Source organism: Tympanuchus pallidicinctus, unplaced genomic scaffold, assembly GCF_026119805.1.
Source record: "Tympanuchus pallidicinctus isolate F22 unplaced genomic scaffold, pur_lepc_1.0 scaffold17, whole genome shotgun sequence".
Lineage (NCBI taxonomy): Eukaryota > Metazoa > Chordata > Aves > Galliformes > Phasianidae > Tympanuchus > Tympanuchus pallidicinctus.
In genome coordinates this window covers 5,051,574-5,076,188 of record NW_026294690.1, presented here as the reverse complement: position 1 = coordinate 5,076,188, position 24,615 = coordinate 5,051,574, and the positions used below count along the sequence as shown (strand labels likewise).

Sequence of the window (24,615 nt, the reverse complement as noted above, 5' to 3'; positions counted from 1 at the left end):
AGACACGTCAAGTATCTAAGGAAATACTCTATTCTGAAGGCTTGCATATTTGGTTGACTTTTGGCAGCAGATTCTTCCTGTCAGCACATCTGAGGAATGCCTGCACCACACAGTTGCTTGGCGAAGATTAAGCACAAGGGGTCCAACAGGACTAATCCTCGGGGCTGTTCTGAATGAACTGTGCGTAGACCTCTTGCATAACAAGTTCAGGAAGGCTGCCTGGCTTGAAGGATCCCTTTAAAAATACTTTTCAAAAGCTGCTGTAACAGCCCAGTGCCATTGGCAGCCTCTTGAGTTAGTTAAATAAAGTGATTCATAAGCACTCACGTGATAAAGTTCAAGAGTGCCACAGTGTTTATTTGAGTTTGCTTTAGATGCCCACCCACCAGAGTTCTGCACCTTCCAGGTAATATGAATTTGATTGTTCAGGTTATTGCTTCAGGGGAGAAGACATTCAAATTCTTGTTCCCAGTTCCTGAAATTACTGCAGGATCTGTTGGGTGGAGGCAGACTTCTGCAGCTGCTATCCCTGTGGAGTAGCTGGAGCTTTTCCAGCTACACAAAGGTGGAACAGCTCTCTCACACCACCATGTACAGTCACTCCTACTGAGAGCAAAATACTCATCGGTGTGGGAATGAAATGGCCACAGTTTGTCACAAATTGCTATCTTAGTTCATGACAGATGACTGAACTATCCCTCTTACCCTTCCCTGGTGTGGCACTATGCTGAGTAGCTCTGGAGAGGTCAAAGAGGCTTTCCAAGCTGAGACATAACCTTTCTCTCTCTGCATCTTGACTTGGTTCCCACAGAGCTTTTTCATAGAGGAGGAACATGACAAAGAATAGGAAATTGCAGTTTTAGTCAAATTGTCTCTTTTCAGAATGATCTGACGCATGGCAATGCCAGTGTCCAAAGCCATCTGGTGCTTACCAGCTAGGTGTAAGATCGGGGCTGCCTCGTAGTCAGACTGTCACAAGGGAAACCAATAGTATTACCTCAGGGGCTGGGAAGTTCTGTTGTTCATTTCAGAAAGCAAGTGGGAAGAGAATTCACCTGTTTTTATTCCAGCCTGTACATCCACACCTTGTAAATACAGTTGAGGTGAAGGCTTTTAAATATTTGAATATTCTTACAGCTTGTTCTGCAGATAATGTAGGCAGTTTACCATTATAAAACTACTGTGGAAAGCGGGATGTACTTACTGCTGTAAGAAACCTGACCTGGAATAATGACAGCCTTATAGACTATGGAAGAGGAACAGCTGATAGAGGTGAAGAGTTGAGAGCTGGGAGCTACTTGTGTATGTATACATAGGATAAAATAGCAGAAGTCCATATCTAAATATAGCTACTCCCCTGAGTGTGTGTTCTGAACAGGAAGATTAACAACACACATCGTGGCACCTTGGCTTTCTGGTAGATGATTTATATTCCTCTACTGTCTTCCATAGAACACAAATGTTTGCAGTGGGCATATTGTATATGGTGGCGTTTTGGGCACCTGCTTAAGTGAAAATGCAGAAGTAAATGTTTTAGCTTTGGAATTCACTAAGGACTGTTCAGCTGTTTCAAGGACACTTTTTAATGCGCTGCTTTCACTTCACTGGTGGCATAATTAAAATACCATTGCATCCCATCCACCCTGCGCTGCTGTCTCATTTTCCTCACTCTTGGAGTTTAAGTACAGTCTGAATAGCTAAACATATACATCTAAATATAAATATTATGCGTATTTGCAAAACAGTATGTACGCACACAGAAGGTCATGGAACTAAAATACTGTTTTCAGAAGGATCTTAATCAGTAAAGGGTCATTTAGTCTTTAAAGACTTAAGCAGAATGCCATGAGCAATGCAGAGCCAGGAGGGCTCCATGCAGCTCCAGCAGTTTTCAGACTCCAGAGTCCAGGACCCCCTTTGTGTGTTGTGATCCAGCAGCTACAGCAAAACAGCCAGCTGGATCCTGGGATGTGTGAACTGTGCACCATCTCAGAAGGACAGTCTTAAGATTCTATTATGAATATACCTGATAAAATACCAATCCTATCTCATTTATGAAATAATAAGTCTAACCTGATTTTTGGACTTGTTAACTGCAAAGTCTCTTTGAGAATTTAATGCTTGGGGTTCTTGTTGGTCTCAGAGCCCAGTTTGTGTAAGCAGCTAAGGCTTTTGGAAGCTAGCATGGACTTGGCTGTGAGGGATTTTTTTTCTGCTGTGAAAGGCAATTAACATAAATGGTTAAATGGTTCATCATCCACTTTGCCTATATGTTTATACTTGAGAATTAGGTTATGTTGTTTATTTTCATTGTTTTGGACAGTATCTTAAGAAAATGTGTTGAAAGTGATGTGATGGTGTGATCAACTGTCAGCTCAGCAGTTATTTACTGCTGGTGGTGCAGCAGTTGGCCTAAGCTAAGAAAGTCAGGTTGTGTGGAACAATTTTGTTTAGTCCTGTCTCATATTAGCTGCTTTGGTTTCTGTGATGTCTGCTTTGTGTGACAGCCTTCAGAGCCTGCCTTCTATACTGTTTCCCTCCTCCCATGTAAGGAGAAAAATACCACCCAGTGTGAGTTAGAATGAAGGAATAGGAAGTCCTTCTAAGGTGATTACAGGTTACTTTGTTATTCCTGAAATGTTGGAAGTATCCCTCTTAATGAGTTACAGTTTTAGTGCTTTCATGTGGTGTACCTTTATGCTTAGCTGGTAGTCTGCCTTCTCTGTAGCTCTGTGAACAGAGGATCTTCCTATCCCCTGCTGCTGCTGCTTCGCTGATGCTGTTCTGCTTTGACTCATGGCAGGATATTGCAGAACTGTGTTTTGTATGATGTATGGGTATGGAAATTCTGTTCGTAAATGAGATTCCTTATTTCTATTGCGTTAATATCTTTGCCTGGATCTTAGAAGTGAAAATGAGACTAGTAAATTATTACTGTGAGTTAAACTGCAGTGAGCATGAAAGCAGAGCTCTACAGCCCCATCTGAATGGGTGCTGCACCCACTGTGGGCAGCAGGAGCAGCACTCCAGCTGAGATCTTGAGCTGTTAGAAATCCGATCTTCAGCAGTTTTCTTTTTTTTCATTTCTTCTTTTCCCAAATGTTTTGCTGCTGCTAGAAGTGAAAAATGAAATGACTCAGATCATTTCCCAGTCGCCACCTTGTAGCAGAGCTGTGGTCTTGGCCTTCATTGGTCTTGATGAAATAGGAGAGCTCAAGTTCCTCATTCAAGATAGAAAACCCCAAGCCCCCTGTAATGCTTTGATTTCATCTCCTACTCCAGCCAGGGTGTCTCTTGAGTAGGAAGGTTGAAACTACGATAGGTTATAAATGTGCCAATATTTTGTTCTGTTTATGAAAAAAGTTTGAATATTGCAGCTCTGGGGGAAAAAAAGTCATCTAGACTGAGACACCTTAGCTGGAATTTTTAAAAGCCAAGCCCTGTGTGTTAGTGTGAGGCAGGTATTGCCAAGATCACAGCCAGCAATTGGGCTCTCGGTGCCCTTTGCTGTCCTGTGAGAAGTACGATCTGTTTGAAAGTCCCTCAGTCCTGGATGGAGATTTCATTCTTCCTCCGGAAGCTTTGAACCCTGGCTTAGTTTCAAAGGCTGTTTATTTCTTTAAAGTAGTAGCCTAGCTTGTGATTTTCAGCAAGTTTCTGGAGATCTCGGCCTGTTGTCCGCGGGGAAAGCAATGAGTGCCACGACCTGCCGGCCAGGCTGGTTAGCCAAGGAGGACCCTCATGAACTGTGCCTTGCCTGGTCTGCACGTAAGAAGTGCTTTATGAAAGCCAGCTTAGTTTTAGATGTAATGTTGGCAAACACTGCCAGGAAAGGTACACTGACTTATTAAAACAGGCACTATTTTTCAGACTTCCACTTACCAGATTACTGCCAGCTGCTACTAATACCAAACAGGCCTTTAGGATCTAAAACTCATACATGGAACTGTGACTGTACAGCAGAGCAGAAAATCCTTGGAGTAATCTCAGACGATGGCCTGTCCTCTTAATTTTAACACTTTGTATGTTACAATTATTTTAATATAATTTGACTTGCATTAATATGAAAATATTATTCCCATTCCCTCAAAATGAAACATTTACAACAGCTAATGGTGTATTTTGCATTTTAAAATTTTATCTTGTTAATATTTATAAATTCTTGTACAAAATGCACTGGCATTCAAGGCACTAATGTAGATGTTATAATTTCCATCAAAAATAATATAACAAATGTGTAATCTGAAGTAAAAAGACAGTAAAAAAAAGTTAGCTTTTACTGCGCACAGAGAAAATAAAGTAACTAAAATGTGATTTCTGTGGTTTGGAAAATACAAACAAAATAATAGTTATTCACTATCCCATGTTCAGGCTCCTCATCAGCTGTACCAGCTGTTAGAGAACAAAACCACTTCAGTTTCAGTGGAGCTGCAAGGTACTGGGCCAAGGTTGGGCACTGCTGAAGATATTTACTGCAGGTTTTTCATTCACTGCCACTTCTCCCCTAATTCTGTGTGCTCTTTTGCTTCACTAAGATGCATGCTGGTTTCATATTCACCTATAAATCAAGAGCAACTTTGAAACAGACTGTATTGGAAAACACAGATGAATTATATTGCTAATAATAATCTGTGATATTTCATGCCCTACAAATTCCCTCTCTTGGCTATCCACATGTGTATTTTTACATTCAGAATGCTCTCTTCATCTGAGAAGCAAAGCACCTTAAGGTGCTTAAGGCTTTTGTTCAGGGCAGGCATTACACAAAGCTGCTGTTCTGTTTCTCCAGGCTGCAACAGGATGGCTTCAGTGCAGATTTTTCAGTGAAAGAGAGGCACCTTGCTTTATCATTCTGACAATGATCATAAATTGCTCTCTTGCCTGGCAGGAGCAGCAAGATGTATCAGAGATTGGAGGAAAGATGTTTTCCAGAGTAAATCTTTATTGATAAGCTTTTACTTTCCTGCATCAAAACTTAAGCAAACTGCATAGTATGTAATGTACAGCATAGATCACCTGATATTTAATGCTTCCATATGTACAAGTGACAACTTAATCAGTGTGGGAAAAGAAGCTGTGGTAAGGCAAGCAGCACCAGCAGGCTGACCCCAGGAAAGCCGCAGCTGCCTGCGCTGCCCTCAGTGGTTGTTAGCAGTGTCAGGTAAGGCAATGCCCAGGATGTTTTAGACTGAAATGCCAGATTTATGTGACTAGAAAGAAGCAGGGATGTATATATTTCTCTAAGCCACATTTGTTTTTGTTTTCAGCAAACAAAGCTAGCAAAGTTTTATCTCTTCTGGTGTTCTTGTGAAAGCTGGCTATAAATACTGAACTGAGCTATTTCAGCAGAGCCTTTGTTCCACCTCTTTTTTTAGCACCAGTCTCTAAGGCTATTGTGCTTCCTTGCACTGCTGGGTTCACCTGTAAGGCTGCTGGAATTCTTCACATGCTGACCTTTTCGTTCTACAAAAATGTAAATCCATACTGAGCCTTTCATCATGAATTGCAGGCTTTATTTATTTTAATAAAATGGATCGGAAAATCCATGTTATTTCTACCATTTCAATAGAATCTGAAGGCTAAATGAAGAGGGCATATTCCCCAGAAAACTTTGACTTTAATTTTTGAGATTAGTTGCTGCACATCAAGCTTTGGATTTATAGCTGGTTTAGGAAAGATCACCAAGGGCCACCTATAAGCTTATAGGTTTCATGTTTGTGCATGTTGTGTTATGCTTTAGGTGTACATTTAACCACATCTACAGGCATAGGTATCTGCATTCATTTGAGCCTGAGCTAGCCAGTGTGGAAGCATACTGACTTCCCATCAGCTCCATTGAAGCCAACGCTTTTGCTGATGGTGAGGAGTTTGCATCTGGTTATGAGTGCCACCTGCAATGTGTCTGTTGGTTGAGCCCATGGAATATTAGTATTACTTTATGATTGTCTGCAGCAGGAAGACCAACAAACAGCTTCCTGTTTTTGGAACAAAGTCCAAATGTGACTGAAAAACTGTTGTGATGGCATGGCAGAAGCAGGCTGGGTGACTCCATTCTAACAATCCTACTGACATCCAAACAGAGAAAGTGGAGCAGGGAAAGCTGTCAGAGCATGGCTATGTGCACCAATTAACAGTGTATATGTAAAATAAAACAGTTTTTTAAAAAACAGCTAACACAAAACACCATACTAAAGCAGCAAAAAACCCTCATTTCAGCATCATGATGTTTTTGTCTGGCCTCCTGATTAGACTATGTCTGACCACACTTTATAGAAATGAACCAAGATGAGATGCTTTTTTTGTGCCCTTGCCTTTCCCCTGGAGGGGAGCATTCTAATGGCTCTGGTAAATTGATTAAATTAGGTTTTGAATGATACAGACTTTGAACATTCAGTATATTTCTGGATGTTTCCTATAGCAGAACCTAAATTGCTTCAGGCTTTTTTTTCCCTGTGTGGGATTCTGCCATACCCTTCCCTGCTTGCAGATCTGTTTGAAGCACTAACTGTGCTTACAGCCATGCAGAAAGCCTTACTTGCTGGAGTTTGTGTCTGAATTCTGCAGCCTTGGCTTTCACGTGGAGCCAGAGCTTCTCTACCTCCTCCATAAAGCACAAAGGGAATTGCCATTCTGTGGGCCACAACCGCACATGGGTCAGCATGATCTGAGAAGCATAAATGCAGAAATATATTCTCCAAGATGAAGCTCCCTGGGAAACCTTTCTGAAAGCTCATTTGCCTTTCTTTTTATGTTTATACTGCGTACTTGCAGACTCAGGAGTGCAGTACTTCACATGGAACAAGTGTGTGTGAACACATGGGAGTGCAAAGCTGAGTGTTGCAAGAGAGGCGTCGTGGGCAGAGAGAACCTCACATGCATTTGGAATTAGTCTGAGTAAATCCCTGATGTTTTTATGTAGTCATTTACTGGCTGCAATAGAATCCATAGCTGACCGAAAGTTATTTGAAAAATTTATAGAAGTACTTGGGCTTTCTATTAACAGTTTTGGAGTAATTAATCCTTCATTTTTTGAAAGAATTAATGAAGAACACGTGCCATTCTATTCCCTTGCATGGTGCCCGTAGCATAATGTAAGCCATGCAGAGCATATGCAGAAGTTTTCAGCAGATGTCTGCTCAAGAGCGTGTCTTTGACTTACAAGGAGATCTCAGTTTGTGAGCAGACAGTACAACTGGTGTTGAAAACGGGGGAGAAAAGAGTGATCTTGGATGCTCATACATAATATTTGCAAACTTAGGAGAAGCAATGAATGAGTTTTTTCTTAAGACATATGTTCTGTCACACCATTTGGATGAGAAATAACATTTCTCATCATCCGGACAGAAACAGCAGTGGGGTTGAATACTGGGTCTGCATGGAATACTGTGTGATGAGTGCTGGTGGTGCTGGAATTCAGTGCCTTTTAAGTATTTTGGATTATTGGCTTTACACACACGTATGTGTATATATGCGTGTGTTTGGTTGAAGGGAGGGTAAGTCTAGATTTGTTAAATGAGCAGTTTTCTTTTGAGCTCTTATAGTAATGTTTTAGGCAAGTTCCAGAGGGCTGACAGGTCAGCCTGAAGGGATTTAAGTAGCACTGAATGCTGTGTCACAGTGTGGAAGGCTTCCTTTGATAGCAGCATTGCTGCTTCTTTTCAACAGACCACGCTACAAAGCAGTGTAAAAACAGCAGTGTTTGAATGCTTTCTATGGGCTTAAATTTTATATGCATAACACCTCAACTCTGTAGCATTGAAAGATGATGGCAGCTATGAGAAGTGGCTGCTGAGAGAAATGTGTTTCCTTTCAACTTCCATCTACAGTGAGGCTGGAGAGTCTTGTCTGTCTCGTTCCATCCCAGGGCTCAACGCAGTGCTGGGCAGGAGCTCGAGCAGAAATAATGTCCTCTCAGTCACTCTGTCTTGGGAAGGGCTGCATGAGGTCCATAAGTTGTGCTTATCCATTTTAAGGAGAAGTCTGAGGGTATCCATTGTACTCTTTTTAAAGTCTTCAAAATGTATTTTTTTCTACAGAGTTGAGGAAGAATCCATTTGAAATAATTCCAGCTTGGATGCTTTGATTATTTCTTTCCTTCTGGCTTACTGGAGAGTTCTCAAAACAATTTAAAAAAGAAAAAAAATTCACAAGTATTTCACTATCAGTGAAAGCTAATTTCATCAATTAAAAACAAAGAAAAAACAACAGAACAAATGCCCAAACACCATCCTGCTATCAATACTGAATGTAACTCTTATCCTTAATATATACAGAGTATGCTTGCAAGTAGACATTTAATATTAAATAAATACAAGGGGACATCACTGACTTAAATACCAGGATAGGTTCTGTTGATCCGATAGGCAAGGTCAACACAAAATAAATGACCTCATTTGTATTAGCCCAGGTAAACAGTGTAGCTTACAACATGCAGAAGGAGAATCGTATAGATAATATGCATCTTTTCTGCCGGTCGTGCATCTGAAAAGTTATTTGTTGACACTCATTGTGATTGGTAACCAAAGATTGCTACATGTTTTGGAAGAAAAATTACCAAAATGGCTGTGCAAGGAAGAAACTGGGTGCATTTTAGACACATTAAAGTAATTTTGCTATTATCTTTGTAAAGTTTTTCGTAACTATTGACATAAGAAGCATGAATTATGTTGCCAGTGGAGAATAGTTGTTAAACCAATGCAGAGTGCAAGATCAAAAATTTTGGACCTTTTTTTTCTGTAGGAAGAAAAATATCATTACTGGATGTCAGGTATGGCTGACATAATTTAAACTGATTGAGCAATACTTCACATTTCAATTACTTTGCAGTTCATAATTTAAACGAGAGATGGCATAATGTACAAACTGCTGATCCAATCAAGTAAATGCAAAAGGTTTCTAACATTTTTTTGAGCTACAGTAATATTCATTTTTCTCCCATCTCAAGGAAGGTAGAAGTCTCTTCCTGTGCTTATGTAAGGATTTTTCTGTTGATAACCAAATCTTAGTACTTGTCCTCCAGTTATTCCATTCTTTTCAGAGGGATGGAAAACAGGAATAACCATGGCATTATGCATGTACAGAAACAGCTTGGTGTTACCAGGATAGCCATAGGTAGCAGTGGATGTTCTCACTGCACTGCACTTCTGTACTCCATGGGTTATTTAAGGAGCATGTCAGAAGTTGGACTGCTAGCTCAGCAGGCTGCTTTTGTGTGAGAGGCTTCAGGCCCAAAGCAGTCTGCTCATGGTGAACAGAATGGGCTGTTTGGACAGCAGTGAGTAATGTAAATGTCCCTTTAGGATTATAGAGGGGGATTTCAGAGGTGTGGTCCCTGTATAGCATGGCTGGTGATGTTCTCAGATGCCATTTGGGATCTGGAGGGTCAGCTGGGTTTGCACAGAGGCACCGTGGGTGTCGTGTCACTTCATCTCAGGTTTTTACCAAGAGTGAAATACCTGCTATACTTGAAAATGGGTTTCCAGAAAAAAAGTGTTACTAGTCAACTCTTTAGCTTCACCTTTTTGGTTCCTCTGCCAATGTGCTGCAGTCTCCTATGTATGTGCATGGTGAGTTTGCACCTCAAGCTTAGCTTTCCATTTCAGTTAGAGTTCAGCTGAACAGTTGGTAAAACAGCATTCATACTAGAAACTTTCTGTGGTCAGCAGTGACTTTCAGCCTATGAAAGAGCCCATTTTATCATCATCTGTACTTGTCATACCTGTCAGGCCCATCAGATAGAAAAGCCGTGGGCAGGTTTCCGTACAATAACATTGGCTGGAACTGGATCCTCTCTTACCCTGTGCCAGCTGTGTTGGATTCCAGCTGCACGTTGCCGGCCATGCTCTGCCCTCAGTTACCACTGGGCAATCCCATCCACAAGTTAAAACGTTTCTTGTAATTTAGTCTTCTGGATTTTTGATCAGCAGAGCTTTAAATGTGCTGAGAAAAATTCTACCCTGGAGTAGGAGGAAATCTCCCTGGTCAGTTAACATGAAAGGATACCAAGTGATTAAGTGCCAGTGCTTTGCAGTCCTGTGTGTGTTGAGCTAAGGAGGAAAAACTGTTCTTTGCATCCAGAGCATTTTTCCTTCTTGTTAGTGAGGATAAGTAATGCTGATACAAAGTAGTTTACTGAAAATTCATACAGTAAGTGCCAGAGATCACCCATTTACAGCACATTCTATATTATTGCTTTCATTGCTTCTAGCTCATTTTTATTCATCAAATTACTGCACTTTTATAGCATGGACACATGGATAAGAGAGGAAAAGGGAGATTTTGCCTCTTTATGGTGGCAGAGAAAATGAATTTACATTGAAATGACTTCCTGTTTCTGATTTCCCCATCCCTGGAGGCATTCAAGGCCAGGCTGGATGTGGCTCTGGGCAGCCTGGTCTGCTGGTTGGCGCCCCCCCTGCACACAGCAGGGGGTTGAAACTGGATGATCATTGTGGTCCTTTTCAACCCAGGCCATTCTATGATCCTATGATCTCTAGATTGCTTAGCATCTTCTCCTAAGACACCTGAGGGTGATTCTTACCATAAATCAAGTGGTTGCATCTGAAATTCCTTGTGGGTACTGATTGTTGACTGTACCATGTAATTAATTAGTATAATAATTTTCCATTTTCTTTTTGTCTAGGTTGTAGATGAGTCTTAATTTATTAATATTTGCTGTGATTGGGTGAGAAGTTAAAAACTCAGAAGTGCCTTCAGTAATGGAATGTATTGCAAAGTAATCTTATTGTTGTGAGTAACAGGAACGTAGTTCTCTTTGCTGTTTTGCTTTTTGAAGGGAGTGATCAAAATACACTTTTGCTTATGGCATAAGGTCTCCTGTTGTGCACCTGAGACCTTGTGGGGCGAGTGGCAGCTCACATTCTGCAGGAATTTTCCTTCCAATAGCGGAGGGCTGCTGGCAGGAGGTTCTGGTCAGAGATCCCTGGCTGGCTCTTCACTGGGACGTGGCAGTGCTGCTTTATGTTGTTCAATCACTCTTTTTAGACTTTTTTTTTTTTTTTTTAGATGTAGGTTCAAAACTATGACGGTAGTAATCAGTAATTTCAGAAGATGAACAGTTAGCATCCTACTGTCTTACCATTATCTCTTCAGTCAGTGCGCAGTTGTGCCAAAATACAGCCTTGTGCAGGATGATCTTCAGGAGGTTCCAAAAGGAAACAAGTATGCTGTTCATCCTTGAACAAACATGTACTGTGTATCAGTGTATGCAAATTGTTCCTTCTATTTTCCTAATGTTGCCTTATGGAAGTTCAAGGCAAATGTGGTAGGTGCTTTTTAAGGGGTTGTTCCCCAGCAGTGATCCCAGAGCATTCTGTGTGTCTGGCCATGGCCCAGGGGAGGTGCAGTGGTTCACACCAAAGGCTTTCAAACAGACTTTCCCAGTCCCCATTTTTCCTTAACATACCAGCATAGGTCAGTGTTAGAAATAAGATCATTTGCAGGTACATTTTGATACAAGTTTCCAGCTAAGTGTGTGATCTATGGAGGCACATCCAGTGTGGCAAGCTAAGGGACAGTATTAAGGAGAAATCTGCAAGAGCGTGCTGGAACATGTTTAACCCTCCTTATACTTGAATTTATCACTCTGTAGTGATGCATAATGTGCTTCTAGATCTCTGATGCATTACATGTAAATTCCAGTCCAGTATCTAAAATTTCATATTTTCTGATCGTTTGTTTCCTCTTGTTTCACAGTGTCTAGAAGGGTAATGTTAAGCTGTCCCACTCTGCAGTGTTGCCTCCCCAGCTCAGAAGGAGGTGCATGGTAGGTGTGTTTTCAGTTACTGGAGCTGAGAGGTGCGTGGTGCCCACTGGCAGGTCAGTGAGGAAAGCATGTGTCCCATCTGGGAGCTATTGGGAATAGGTGAACGGTTGGACTGGATGATCTTTTAGGTCTTTTCCAACCTTGTTGGTTCTATGATTCTATGATTCTATCTTTGTCACCCAGTTCTGTCCTGCTCTGCTGCACCAGGGCAGCTTGGCACATGGAGCTCAGGCAATACATCAGGCTTCCCTGTAGGAGTGAGCAGTGTGGCCCAGTCTTTTCTTAGAGTTCATCCAGACTCCATAGGGAGGACAAAATGGTGCCCTCTGGTCTCAGGAAACTGCAGAATAAAAATATTCCCGTTGCAAAGCTATTTATTGTGTTTTGGGATGGAATGTTTCTCTTCTGAGGTGTGTGTTTATTGGTTTCTCTTGTATTTCTGCTTATTTATATCTGGCTCAAAATACCATTCAAAGTTTCTATTAGCTATAAAAGTTACCATGGAGAAAGTCAATATTTGTTTGCATAATTTACCCTAGGACTAAATGCCATTTCCTCCATTCCCCTTCTTGCAGCTGGTCCACATAAGGGTTTTTATGGCTACTGAATCGAGTTCAGGGACTTATGTCAATTAGTAGAGGTTTATACTTTGCTACCACACACAGTGCTATTGTCAACACCACAGCTGTTTCCTAGGTTATGTATATATAGAGGGTGACCTTAGTACAGTAGCTCGTTTTGCAGTGCGGTCACTGTTGGTGAATGCAGTTTTGTGTACTTCTTTTTTCCTTAGTGATCACACTTTGCTGCATCCTAAAAAAAACTGTAAACATCAGACTTGCAGTGAATTTTGTGTGAGGGGCTCTGCAGTGCCAACTGAGTGGTTTGCAGTATTGGGCAATGAGCATAAGAGTGTGCAACAGCTAGAAAGTGGCATGTCTGTAAATATTCCTGGCTTTTAATTTAGGCTTTCAAGTGATACAGTGCATCTTCATGGTGAGATGTTTAAAAGCAGATAAATACTCTTCCTGTGTTCTGCATTGTGCAGGGGTCCACTAATGCTGAAGCTATGAAAATATTTTACTAAAATACTTCTAAATACAACATTAGGTCTGTGATAAGACTTTCTCCTTAACATTCTTAGTCATTTGTTTAAATAAGCAATAAAAAAAGTCATTTATTTACCTTAAAATTGGATTTCCATCAACTGTCATATAGATATGTGTGTGGTATACATGAGACATCTATGTATATGTAACACATACATTTTTTATATATGTGAGACATTTTAGTGAAGCTTGTCGAAGAAACCATTTGAACTTAGTGGTTGCCATCAGAATAAACAACTGTAATGCAATCTGAGCTTCAAGTAGAACAAAATACTGGGTTTAGAGTGCTACTTGCAGGATATGGAATGCACTTCTCCATACTGTGTGCTGCACACATGACTTCTCAATATAGCACATTATTTAGCCAGATGTCACTAATGCTCATATGGAAAGGCACTGTTTTATACAGAACATAAATTAGCAACATTCAGATATTCACTTTAATCCTGGCTGATAATTACTTTCATAGCCTTCAGGCAGTATTTGTGGAGTTGGGAATTCTTTCACATTCTTTTTTCAAAGGAACACAATTGTGTTTTCCAGAATTAGCCAGTCTTCATAAAGCTGTGTTAAAAGTAGTCATTTATTGTTCTGCTTGGCTTTTGTATAGGTACAAAACACAATGGGCATGCACAAGTTCACTCATCTTACTGAAATTGTGAATAGCTTAAACAGGAAAAGAAAACATTCTAAGCAAACAAAGCTGGGCTTTTCTTGCAGATTGAGAGCTTTTGAGACGATGCTGATGACATGAAGCATAACTAAGTGTTGTTAATCTCAGCTGTCTGCTAAGCCCAAATAAACGCTTTGCACAGACAGCACATTATTACTGACATAGAATGAAAGTGGAAAAAAAGAGGAAGCTGCAGGAAACCTTTTCATGCTGTGTATTTTTAAGAGGGAGCTTGACATCCACTAGGTGCTTCAAGAGCATTAATATGCTGTGTATTAGCTGCCTGGATTGTAGGGATCATCTCAATATTCTTATTTTGTCCAACCTCATTTGAGGGCTTTTCATTCGGTGACAAGTTTGCTAACTGCTGTGTGGGCTGTGTGTGCAGTTTGCCATCACCCTGTGTCAGTGGGTTTCCTTAGGGCTTTTTAGCAGTGGTATTTAGTCGTGCTAAAATACCCCAAATCATAATAATGTTTTCACTGTAGTCTCATTTGGAGGTAATACTTGAAGGTAAAGAACAACAATGAAAGTTTGTATTGCTTTTCTTCTGTGCCTTAAGTGGGTCTTACAGGTTCTAACTGCTACTTGCAACTGTCCTGCACAAGTTGAAACCTCCAAAATTCACTTGCCGAAATCAGATCTGTTCTGAATTTCTTCATGTCCTGCTCTGCATCAAAGAATGAAAATGTGTCTGCAAGAAAGTTAGGAAGCTTCAGAGGTGACAACCAGAGTCCAGGGTGAAGATAAACCACATCTTTCAGTGGCAGTGATTTATCTGGCCATAAATGATAGAATCATAGAATGGCCTGGGTTGAGAAGGACCACAATGATCATCCAGTTCCAACCTCCCTGCTGTGTGCAGGGTCACCAACCAGCAGACCAGGCTGCCCAGAGCCACATCCAGCCTGGCCTTGAATGCCTCCAGAGGATGGGGCATCCACAGCCTCCTTGGGCAACCTGTTCCAGTGCCTCACTGCCCTCTGTGTGAAAAACTTCCTCTGCACTTCTGTATAGGAGAATTACTTCATGTTAGTCATTGGTGTGTCTCTCTGTGAGATCTGCTGCTTTGGAGCATCAGTGTGCATCAGCACAGACCTGGTGATACCACCCATGTTTGGCAGTGGCCCTGCAGGCACAACCAGTGAGATCCTGCACTGGGGACTTCATGTTGCCAGCCCCTGCCTCCCAGTGTCTGCTGTGCAAAGAGAACTCTGGGTTCACTGGAGGATGTGGCGCTCCAGGTGAGAAAAAGGTGGAGCCTGTCATATATTTCGCTCTTCAGAGACAAAGGACTATTAGATGTACCTCAGTATCGCCAGACTTGCAAACTGCAATCGCCTTGTATTTGCAGTACAGAGTCCTTAGGGATTTATTGCCCCTAAGAATGCAGACCAAAGGTCTTCCTCTCCTTTTTATTCTGTTTTGATATACAATTCCTGGCAATAGTAGAGTGGCCTTCTTAGCTTACAGATGAACTCCTTTCCAGAGCAGCTCTCTGGCTCCTTGTCAGTGCCTGCACTTTTCTTGGGGGGATTTCCAAGCATCTGCTCTCCTTCTTACCATGGATTTGTACAAAGAAGGTGTTTTCTCTTGAAGAACCACTGCTTGCTGTTGGTAAACTAGCTCGCAGATTGTACTGCTCAGGCACAGCTCTGCTGCTGGGGTGAGTCACAGCACCGTGCGTGGATGCTGAGGGTCTCCTGGTTGTGTTTCTTTTTCTTTTTCTTTTTCTTTTTCTTTTTCTTTTTTTTTTTTGAGAGAAAATTTGCATGTAATTCAAACAGAAATTAATAATCACACAGGTCTATGGATCTGTCAAAAGAAGCTTTGAATTGCTTAGTAATATTATAATGATATGTAGCTATCTAGTAACTGCTGACTACTTTTGAACACCGGGAATGTCTTGCTGTTAGCAGCACTAAGGGAAGCGGCGGTAGGCAGAACGAGAGAATAAAGGATCCTCTCAGAAGCAGCATGATCAGTTTTTCATAGTTCTTTGTAAGAAAATTCTACATGCTGTACTAAGTAAGAATGCTCTCATATCATTTCTTTGGATGTTGTTCTTATAGATGTAAATATTCAGCATTGCAGAGTATGAAATATCATTTACAATAGCTTTCCACACAAGTGTGGGTTTGGAAGATCAACTGCTGACTTTGAGTCACAAAATCAGGTCAGAGTACTGACAGCAGAGAATTTTCAGGCAGGAATCCTGGCTTTGGCGACTGGTGTGACTGTGATCTAATCCTCTTTATGCTTTCCTATTTCCATCTCTGAAATTTTGTGTGTTTTACAATTTGCTGTAGCTTTCTGGGTTGTCTTGTTTGCATATGCTGCTTTACGAGATTAATCTTAATTTTTAATAATGTTTTTATCTCTGTGGAAATTCTCTCCCTCCTCCCCCCCCCCCCCCCCCCAAATCAAAATCAGAATGTTAATTCAGATCCACCAACCAGGCCTAAGGAGAGAGTTTGCTACAGACTTCAGACTTTCACTGGCAAGGTTTCCTTTGAGGAGTGAAAGACAGACCCTTTTCTTTCCTCACTGTCAAAAGCTGAGTGTCTTCTTTTATGGAATGGAATAAAGAAGCTGAACGTATAGATCTACTTCACTTTTAGCTCTCCTAGAGATCTGCAAGGTCACGTTGAATAGTTATTGTGGTTTTCCTCTGTAGGGTTTATGGTCTCTGTCCTTCAGTGTTGCTCTTTCACACGGGGATAAAGCTGTCTTATATTTTGTAAAGGTGTGGTGTGCTTTTCTTTTTTTGAGATAGGTAGTTGCAAATTACAGTATGCAGTCTACAACTCCCCAAGTCAGAGAAGGTTTCTGTCGCCTTAAATAGCCTTTGGATCTGTTCTTAGAAGAGCAGAGTGATTACAAAGATTCATTGTTTTGCCTGCTCCATGGCAACTGATGCCATAAGGCCTTTTCCCAGATGTGTTTATTTAAAGGCCTTTTAAGTTCAGTTAAAAAATGATGTTGTAATTATTGCTTTAATGCCAATTTTTGTGTTATTGGCATTTAAAAAGAAAAAGTGGACTAGGACACAGCCGAAGAAAATGAATGAGCTTATATGAGAGAAGATACAAAATCCATTCTGGGGATACAAAACCAGGATAAGTACAGTAAAGTATTTGCTTGTGAAGAATTATTTGGCATATTTGAGAATTTCTAGGTAATTCCAGCTCCTGTGGGAAAGTTACCATGGTGTGCTACATTTATACAGTTATGGAATCAGTTAATGTTTAGTAACAGTTTTCACGTGACATCTGAAAACATTGTGACAAGGCATTGTGCTGTACATCCTGGAAATCAATATATCCCAGAGTTCTGGTTTTCTTGAAGCAGTTTATTTTTCTGAAGTGTACAGGTACCATGGAGGGAGGGAGCATGAGAAGCTGAGAATTCATCACGGGAAGAGAAAGGGGGTCCTTACATGTTAGCATAATTTTTTCAAGCAGAGTTAGATTAATAACTCCCAAAAGCCTGTTGAGAAAGAAGTGAGGTACTTAGGCCCATGTGTGTATTTTAATGTACAAAACGTCATGTGTTCATGCTCTGTATATGTAGACAGAACTTTATAACCCTGTTTTTTTTCTTTTTCGCTTTATTTTTTCCCTTCCTTGGGTAGCACTTTGCTTTTATTCAAGCAAAATGCAAGATAAATGCCCATTTTGGCCTTTTAAGTCTTGGAAATAATAGTGTATTTAATGTGATTAAGTTGGGAATTACCCTTAAGCAGGGTCATAATTACTGTAGATTTAGATGACATGTTTTACAAATTGCTGTGTGCTTGTAATTCCAAATTGAGTTTGTTGCACTCTGGGGTTTATAAACTTTATCTTAGCTATTAACGTATTAAATAACAATGATTTATGTAAATTACTGGGTACACCAAAATTTCAGAGTTGTGCTTAATTTAAGGTTTAATTATGTTTCTGTACTACAAATAAAACACGGCTTTAGCAAGGAAGACTGAACAGTTAAACATTCACTACTGAAGAGTTAAATATAACAACAATAGCAAAATTGAAACTGCATTTCTGAGTAGGTCTTTTAGTATTTGCTGGTTGCACTGACCAAAAACTGGAGTGACATGCAGTGGGTGAACCAACAGCTACAGTGAGTTAACCAGTTATCAACAGTGAGCTTTTCCTGAGGTCAGCCAGCCTGCTTGCTTTGGAATTATTTACCCCTAATTTCCAATCTAGTGAGGATGAGTTCATAGTGTGAAATCTTGTTTTACTTCCTCTTGCACACAGATTTCCTAGTTCTTAATTTCTTCTGCTGGATCTTTTTTTTTATGAAGCAGAGATAACTTTGTGTCGCATTATTAGTTGTGCTCCAACAGTTTGCTAGGAGCAAGGATACTAAGATACAAAAATTTACTTTCTTGTCTCCTTACCCTGCTCTGTGTTTTTCTACAGTATCCTGGTGGCAGCAGCTAGATGTCAAAATGTCAGCTGGGGAACAAGGGGCGTACAGCCTCTTTTTTGTGTGTGTGTGCGCTATTGGTTGTGCCAAAGCCTCCTAGAAAGTGCAGATGAAGTGGAGTAGGAGTCCACACGTGAGCTCTGTTCGATCCCCTCCTGGCCACTCTCTTCTGAGGCCTGAAACATCACCTCTGTGTTTGGTACAAAGCATGACGTACTGCTCCTGTGTCATCAGGAAAGACCTGTAGCTATGTGCTATAAAAAGATTGTCCTAAAAAGTCAAGCCCCACCTGCCTATGAAAAATCACAAGCTGCCTGTTACCTGATGGACTGTGGTCCAGCAAAGATGGGTTTGGAATGCTTAAACGTAAACAAAAGATCCTTCCAAAAATAATTACACCAGGCTGCCTTGACACAGAAGCCACAATGCCATCTGTGTAGTGCGTCAATAATTTGTTTTTCTGTGTTTAATTTCCCGTATCACAATACATGTGAGATCTTGTGTTTATAGAATACTTTGTCATTTAATCTCTACTTCAGATTTTAAAGACTAAAAACAATTTAAAAGTAGTTTAATGGAAATTTTACAGGAGAATGGTCAAAGCAAACTGAGAATTTGGGATTGTTGAAGTTGAGGGTGGGGGAAGCTATAACAGTTATCCATGTGGTATTTGAAATGAGGTTTGTTAGCACTGATTGGTTGTTTTGCTTATCTAGCATACATGCTTGTATCTGCTGAAGGAGGACTGCAACGTGTTCTGAAAAAAAACATTTTCAGAAAATTCTTTGACTGCTTTTGAGATCAGAGTGTCTGAGCTGCCCTTTCTGGTTTATATCCAGCCTACATTCAAACTGTCTGCACTTGGTTTCTCCTCTGGAAACCAGTTTCCACTTAGCAGCTGACTTGTGGACTGCTTATGTCTGCTTTGGATTTGTGCCTGATTACACATAGAGACAAAGCTTGGAGCAGAAGCACATTGAGTCAGGACCAAAAAAACATGGAATAGTTGGAGCGTCTGTCTACGATGTCAAAGACTTCTGTGTGAAGAGGCTGCCTGGATAAATGTGAGATCTTGAAAGTAGGCACTGCAGTGTAAATAGTCTCTGGTTTATAGACGTGCAGTAACATCACTATCAAAACAGTTAGTGTAGGTGTGTCCTTAATATATTTGAGTTTCGCTGAAAGCTGGTTAGACCCAGTCTCTTGGAATCCATGCCTAATGCCTCCTTAGGAAACTGCAAAATGCACATTCGATCCAAATGTTTAACTGGGTTTAAGTCATTTTGCTGCTTTTATCATCAGACAGATACAATCAGTTCTCATGGTATATATTGTAAATAAGAAGTATGTTGCATGCACAATACAAGGACACAGCTGAACCTTTTATTATGCTCTCGCTTGTACCTGATTTGTTTAAGCAGCATTTTTAGCTTCTGACTAAACTTCTGAGAATTCTCTAAACTGCAGGGATCTGTGCTGTTTTTATGTGCTGGAATGTTTTCATTACTAAAAAGTATCGTGCAAATTGCTCTCCCTCAAAAAAAAAAAAAAAAATCCAGAAAAAACTTCATTAAAAACTGCAGATGATTAAGAGTGAAGCCTTTAGCAGTGAACGCACTGGCCATGTATCCCCCAACACCCTCCCTCCCCCCAAAAAAAAGAACAAAAAACTCAGCCCTCCAAGAATGGTTCCTGTTTTCTTAATTACTTTCCAGTTCTCCAGTACCCTGGCATCTAAATGAAGACAAGGAGTGGCTGTGGTTAGACAGTTTCCCCAGCTTACACAGACATGATGCTTATTTTGATGAAGGGAAACTTAATTTGGAAAGCAAGTTGTTTTGATGGTTCCATGAAACGTTTTCACAGGAAACTCAAAATTCATCTTGCTTTCTTGTATTATTACAGGATATTAATCATACTGGCCTTGCTATTTTTTGAAACTCTCCTTTCTGTATACCTGTAGGCAGCAATATTTGTCACTGGCTTTATAGTGCAGTTTCAGCTGTTCTTTTTGACCTGTAAAACTAAAAATGCTTTGGGAGTAGTTTTTGTAAACTGTGAGGAGCAGGTAGTCTTCAAAATTATTTGTGGTGTAGATCAGCAGAGGAACTCAGGATGCATTTTGAACGTGGGCAGGCAGCTGCTAAGGCACTGTTCCATGGCAGCAACAGGTTCCAGAACTGGCTGGTTCCTTAGCTCTACAGAGCTTGGATTTACCTTCCAGATGCACTGCAAGCCCTCTCTTTTTTCCAGGCTTTGAGGGAGGATGGCTTGGAAAGCTTCATGATGCCTAATCATTTTTAATTAGGAAAAAAAGTGTTAAATATTGTGCGGAAAAAAATCATGCAATTTCAGTGTTAATATTTTTGCAGAACTGTGTGGTTTCTACGGAAGAGGTGTGTGAGTATGTAAGGTTATGAAAGCTAAACCACCTTTTTCAGTCCTGTAGGAGATGAGATGGTTTTTATTTATAAATTAACAAGTTTTAATTAACTCTGTTTAGACTTCATTTTTTGCATTACTTTAATCACTGCATGGTGGATCCACTTTAAAAAAAAAAAAAAAAGAAAAGAAAAAAGGGAGAGATTCTTAGTCATCTGTCAAATAGAGTGATGATGAAATTCAGATATTCCTTATGATTCTAGTGAGGAGCTATTGCCTGCCAGAGCTTGCTTTACTACAGAGCTGCTGTGCTTTCTGAAGCAGTGGAAGTCTCCCAATTAGAAATGCTGAGAATACTGAGGGCATGATACAGCAAAAACTAGAAGCTTTCTGGGTCAGGATTCAGTGAAGCAGCAAGGGATAATAGGACCTTAACTTTTTTTTTTTCTTTTTTATTATTCATTTTTATCCCAAAAATCTGGCTCTGGTAGATGAATATTTTTTCCTGTTATAATCAGCCTCTCCTCACAGAAGGGCTGTTCTCCTGTCAGCAGGCCTGCACAGCCCTGCGTGTGCCATCGTCCTTTGTCCGCTGCTTTGTGTGCGCTCTGCTGGATGAGTTCATGTTCTGCCTCGTAATTGAGAACCTCAGCCCATCTCATGCTAATGCAGTCTATGAAAAATGCTTTATTGAAAAGAAATGGGATTGGAGCTGTTATGCTAACATTCAAAACAACAACAGGGAAGCTTAGATGCTGCTGTTTTGAATGTCTGTGAAGTTGACGACACCGCTCCGTTTCCTTGCGTGCCTCAGAATAAATGGGTGGGATACGTGCCACCAGCACAGCTGCTGCCGTTGCCTTGAGCTAGGGTTTTAAACAGGCTGCACTCCTATTTTACGCTCTTATTGTGGCAGATCAGAAATATTTTTAGCTTTGCTATTGAGCGCTGTGCTTTCCAGGGATGCAACTTGGGCTGGGCGCAGGCACAGCTGGGCCGGGCCTCGGCGCTCCTCAGTCCTGCACACGCTCTCACCTCGGACTTTAAATAATTTCAAGGGAACTTTCAGGATTTTTTAGCAGACGGAGGGAGAGGGAACTGAAGCACATGGGAACAGCTTGACGCTGAAAAAAAAAATAGTAATAATCTGGATGTCAGGAAACTGCTGTGCTCGGAAGGCAGCCATTGGCAAAGCCCGCTGCGCCCGGTGCAGGAGCTCGAGGAGGGCCCCGATCTCCTCCTGAAGCGGAGGGCAGGCCGCGCGGAGCACCGCTGTGTGTAATTAAGTCTCCAGGCGTTAATTATGCCCGCCTAGCGCTCGGTAAAACCCCTCCCGGGCTGCCGCCAGGCACCTGCGTGCCGCCGGGCTTCGGGCCGGCTGCGGCGGGCACCGCTGTCGCTCTCGCGGCCCGGCAGCGCCCGGCGGCCCCGAGGCGGCCCGCGTTCCCCGGACGACCGCCCTCAGCGCGTGCGCGCGGGACGCCGGGGGGGGCGCGAGCCGCTTCGGGAGCGCGAGCCGCGTCGGGAGCGCGCCATTCCCCCTCCCGCCGCGCGCCTTTCCCGCCCGCCCCGCGAGCGGCCGCCGAGGGGAGCGGGAGCGGGAGCGGGCGAGGGCGGGGCGCCGAGGGGCGGCTATGGTGGCAGCGCGGAGCTGCGCGCCCGAGACTCCGGCCCGGCCATGTGGTGCCTGCACTGCAGCTCCGAGAGGACCCAGTCTCTGCTGGAGCTGGAGCTCGACAGCTGGTAAGCCGCTCGGCGGGGCCCCGCTCGGCGGAGCGCCGTCCCGTCACACAAAGGGCTCCGCTCGCCGCCCGGCCTCCTTCTCCTCGGAACGGGGGAAGCGGGCCGGCTCCGGGTCGGTGCGGCGCAGAGGCATCGCTCTGCCCGCAGCCGTCCGAACGCCGCTCGGCGCGGAGCTGCCCGCAGCTTTCAGAGCCGCGCCTCGCTGCGTGCCGCCGGCTGGGCGCGCTTCTGGCCGCTAACTGCGCTCGGTCCGAGTCGTCGCGCGGCTGTCACCTCGTGCTGTCGAGCTGCGCCGGGACCCACAGCCTTGCGGGGCGGGCGCGGGGCTCGAAGGGCTGTGCTGAGGGCAGGGCGAGCGATTGGAGTCGGGGCTCGTCGCGTTAACGCGCGCCTCTTCGTATTGCTGCTGCTCACCGAGTAACGTGTCAAAACTACAAAACGAAGTACGAATCGGCGTCTGGACGCCGCGCTCAGACGTCCGTCTGGGTTTTGGGTGGTCTGCGCCGAGCCGGGAGTTGGACGCGGTGATCCTCGTGGGTCGCTTCCGACTCGGGATGTTGTAGGATCCCAAGAAATGAACTTGATGACTGATGGACTGTTACGGAGATCCACAACTGAAGGAGAGACAGGCCGTGTCTTAAATGGGGTGTGTGCTTGTGCGGAGAAACACGGAGAAGGAAGTGGCCAGATTCGGTGTAACTGCTTGTGACTTTCTACAGTGTCTGTCCTGTAAAAGAAAGGAAAAGGGCTTTTTGGGGGAAGAAAGATGTTTGATAATACAGTTTAAAGTCATGCATTTGAGTCTGTTTTTATCCTTAAGGAACACAATAAAGTTGAGCTGGTAAGCTTCCTCTGTGCAGTTGGCAATATTTGCATTAAGCACATTCTATTTGCATGGCTTGCTCATAACACAATTCCTAAACGTTCCCTCAGTTACACATTGCCCGTATTCACACAGTGATATTTTGCCATTCAGTCATTGTTTCAGTGTTTTTTTTTCCTACGTTTGCACATTGCTATATAGGCACTTCCTTTCAGTTAAACTTGATTATTCTGCCTGATGTGTTGAAAGAGGAATTGCTGAGCACTTAGTTTGGGTGGTTGTGTTTAACTGTTTCTGTTCTTGTGACAGATACCCATGTATTATCAGAATTCATGATATCTCTATAGTGCTTTTGGGGAACTCAAGCCCTGCTGAGTAAAACGACCCATTTCTCATTTTGCATCTACTTTTGTATCAGGTTTGCTTTGTTGTTGTGTTCTCCTGTTCTAGTTCTGAAATTGCAGCTATTAGGGGTAGTGCCTCATAGTATTCTATTGTCTTTTTGCAGTTTGCTAATATAGTTGTTAGTTAAATAGATGGCCTAGTCCGTGGTGAGGTTTCATGTGGGAAGTCAGCTAGCATCTTCCCCCCCCCCCCCCATTTCGACTAATTCGATGTAGTCAAAGATACCAATTTTAATACGTGAAATGGAACTAACTAGGGAAAGTTAGAGCACTCACTATATCAATTGCTTTTAGTTGTTTCTTCACCCCTTCAGGTGCTCTCCTGACACACTTAAAACCAATTTGCAATTTCTATCCTTTAAATACTCGTAATTCAATACTTTGAATACAGGTCAGGAAGCTCAAAGTGTTTGGTTTTACACACACATACCAAGCAGAACAGTAACTGGTTTGTTGCTCTGCTTAGAAGTGTGTATGGGTAGGTTGCTAGGAGCCCAGGCAGTGAGCTCTGGCTCCTTGCTGGAGGAGGTGTGTTTGCTGGCACTGGGCAGGGTGCTTCTTTTGAGACCTGGGACGTGGTTTCTCCTCAAGGAAGAATTGGACGGCCTTACGTATTGCTTCTCACCTTGTGACTGTGTTGCAAAATTGCAGAATTAAAATTTGCTGAAGAGAAATGTGTTCATGTTTGTATGGCTGTAGAAAGTATTCCTCCAAGTATTTAGCATCGTGAGAATAGTCTTCCATCAACTTCCAACTTCAACAGGTTGGAATTGTTTCATACCTGTGGGAATCTGGAGCTTAGCTGCTAGGGTTTTGGGTGCAACAACAACTTCAAGAAGGAGTTTTTCTTTATATTGATCGTGTTTTCTTCTGGGTATAAAGATGGCAATTCAGGGATCAAACTTTCTGAACAGAGAGGGAGATACTGTAATTATATAGTTGATTTTGAATGCTTAATTATTTATCCTTGAAAACTCCATTTGCCCTGAACAGCAAGAAGTTGTAGCTGTGGATGACAAAGGCTCGCCTGGTGGTAGCCCATCCCCTGCACCCATTGGTGGCTGCAGGGTGTCATCCTGCACCCAAGCCAGCAGTGTTCTGGCTGTGGCATTTAATATTTCCTCGCTTATTTCACCCGTGCTTCTTGATTTTAACACCCCTCCAATGTGGACATCAGGCATCTAGCAGACCACTGGGAAATGTGTGCTAGAAGTGAGTTGCTGCTTTACTAGTGAAAGGAGTCCTCTTGCATAGCATGT

The 24,615-nt window shown here is 42.3% G+C and overlaps 1 protein-coding gene across 15 annotated transcripts in view; it reads left to right on the top strand.

The window, feature by feature from the left end:
• IQSEC1 (IQ motif and Sec7 domain ArfGEF 1) overlaps positions 1-24,615 on the top strand; it is a 318,376-nt gene that overhangs the window by 235,011 nt on the left and 58,750 nt on the right. Inside the window, exon 1 of one of the 15 annotated variants that reach the window (XM_052678521.1) lies at positions 15,102-15,233. The exons of 13 other annotated variants lie outside the window; for them this stretch is intronic. Coding sequence is in view for 1 of the 2 variants with exons in the window: in XM_052678518.1 (XP_052534478.1) it covers positions 22,065-22,129 (65 nt within the window). In the remaining variant the exon portion in view is untranslated. Of the gene's footprint in view, positions 1-15,101; positions 15,234-21,974; positions 22,130-24,615 lie in introns of those variants that run through there. One more of the 15 variants, XM_052678518.1, reaches the window with a different exon arrangement.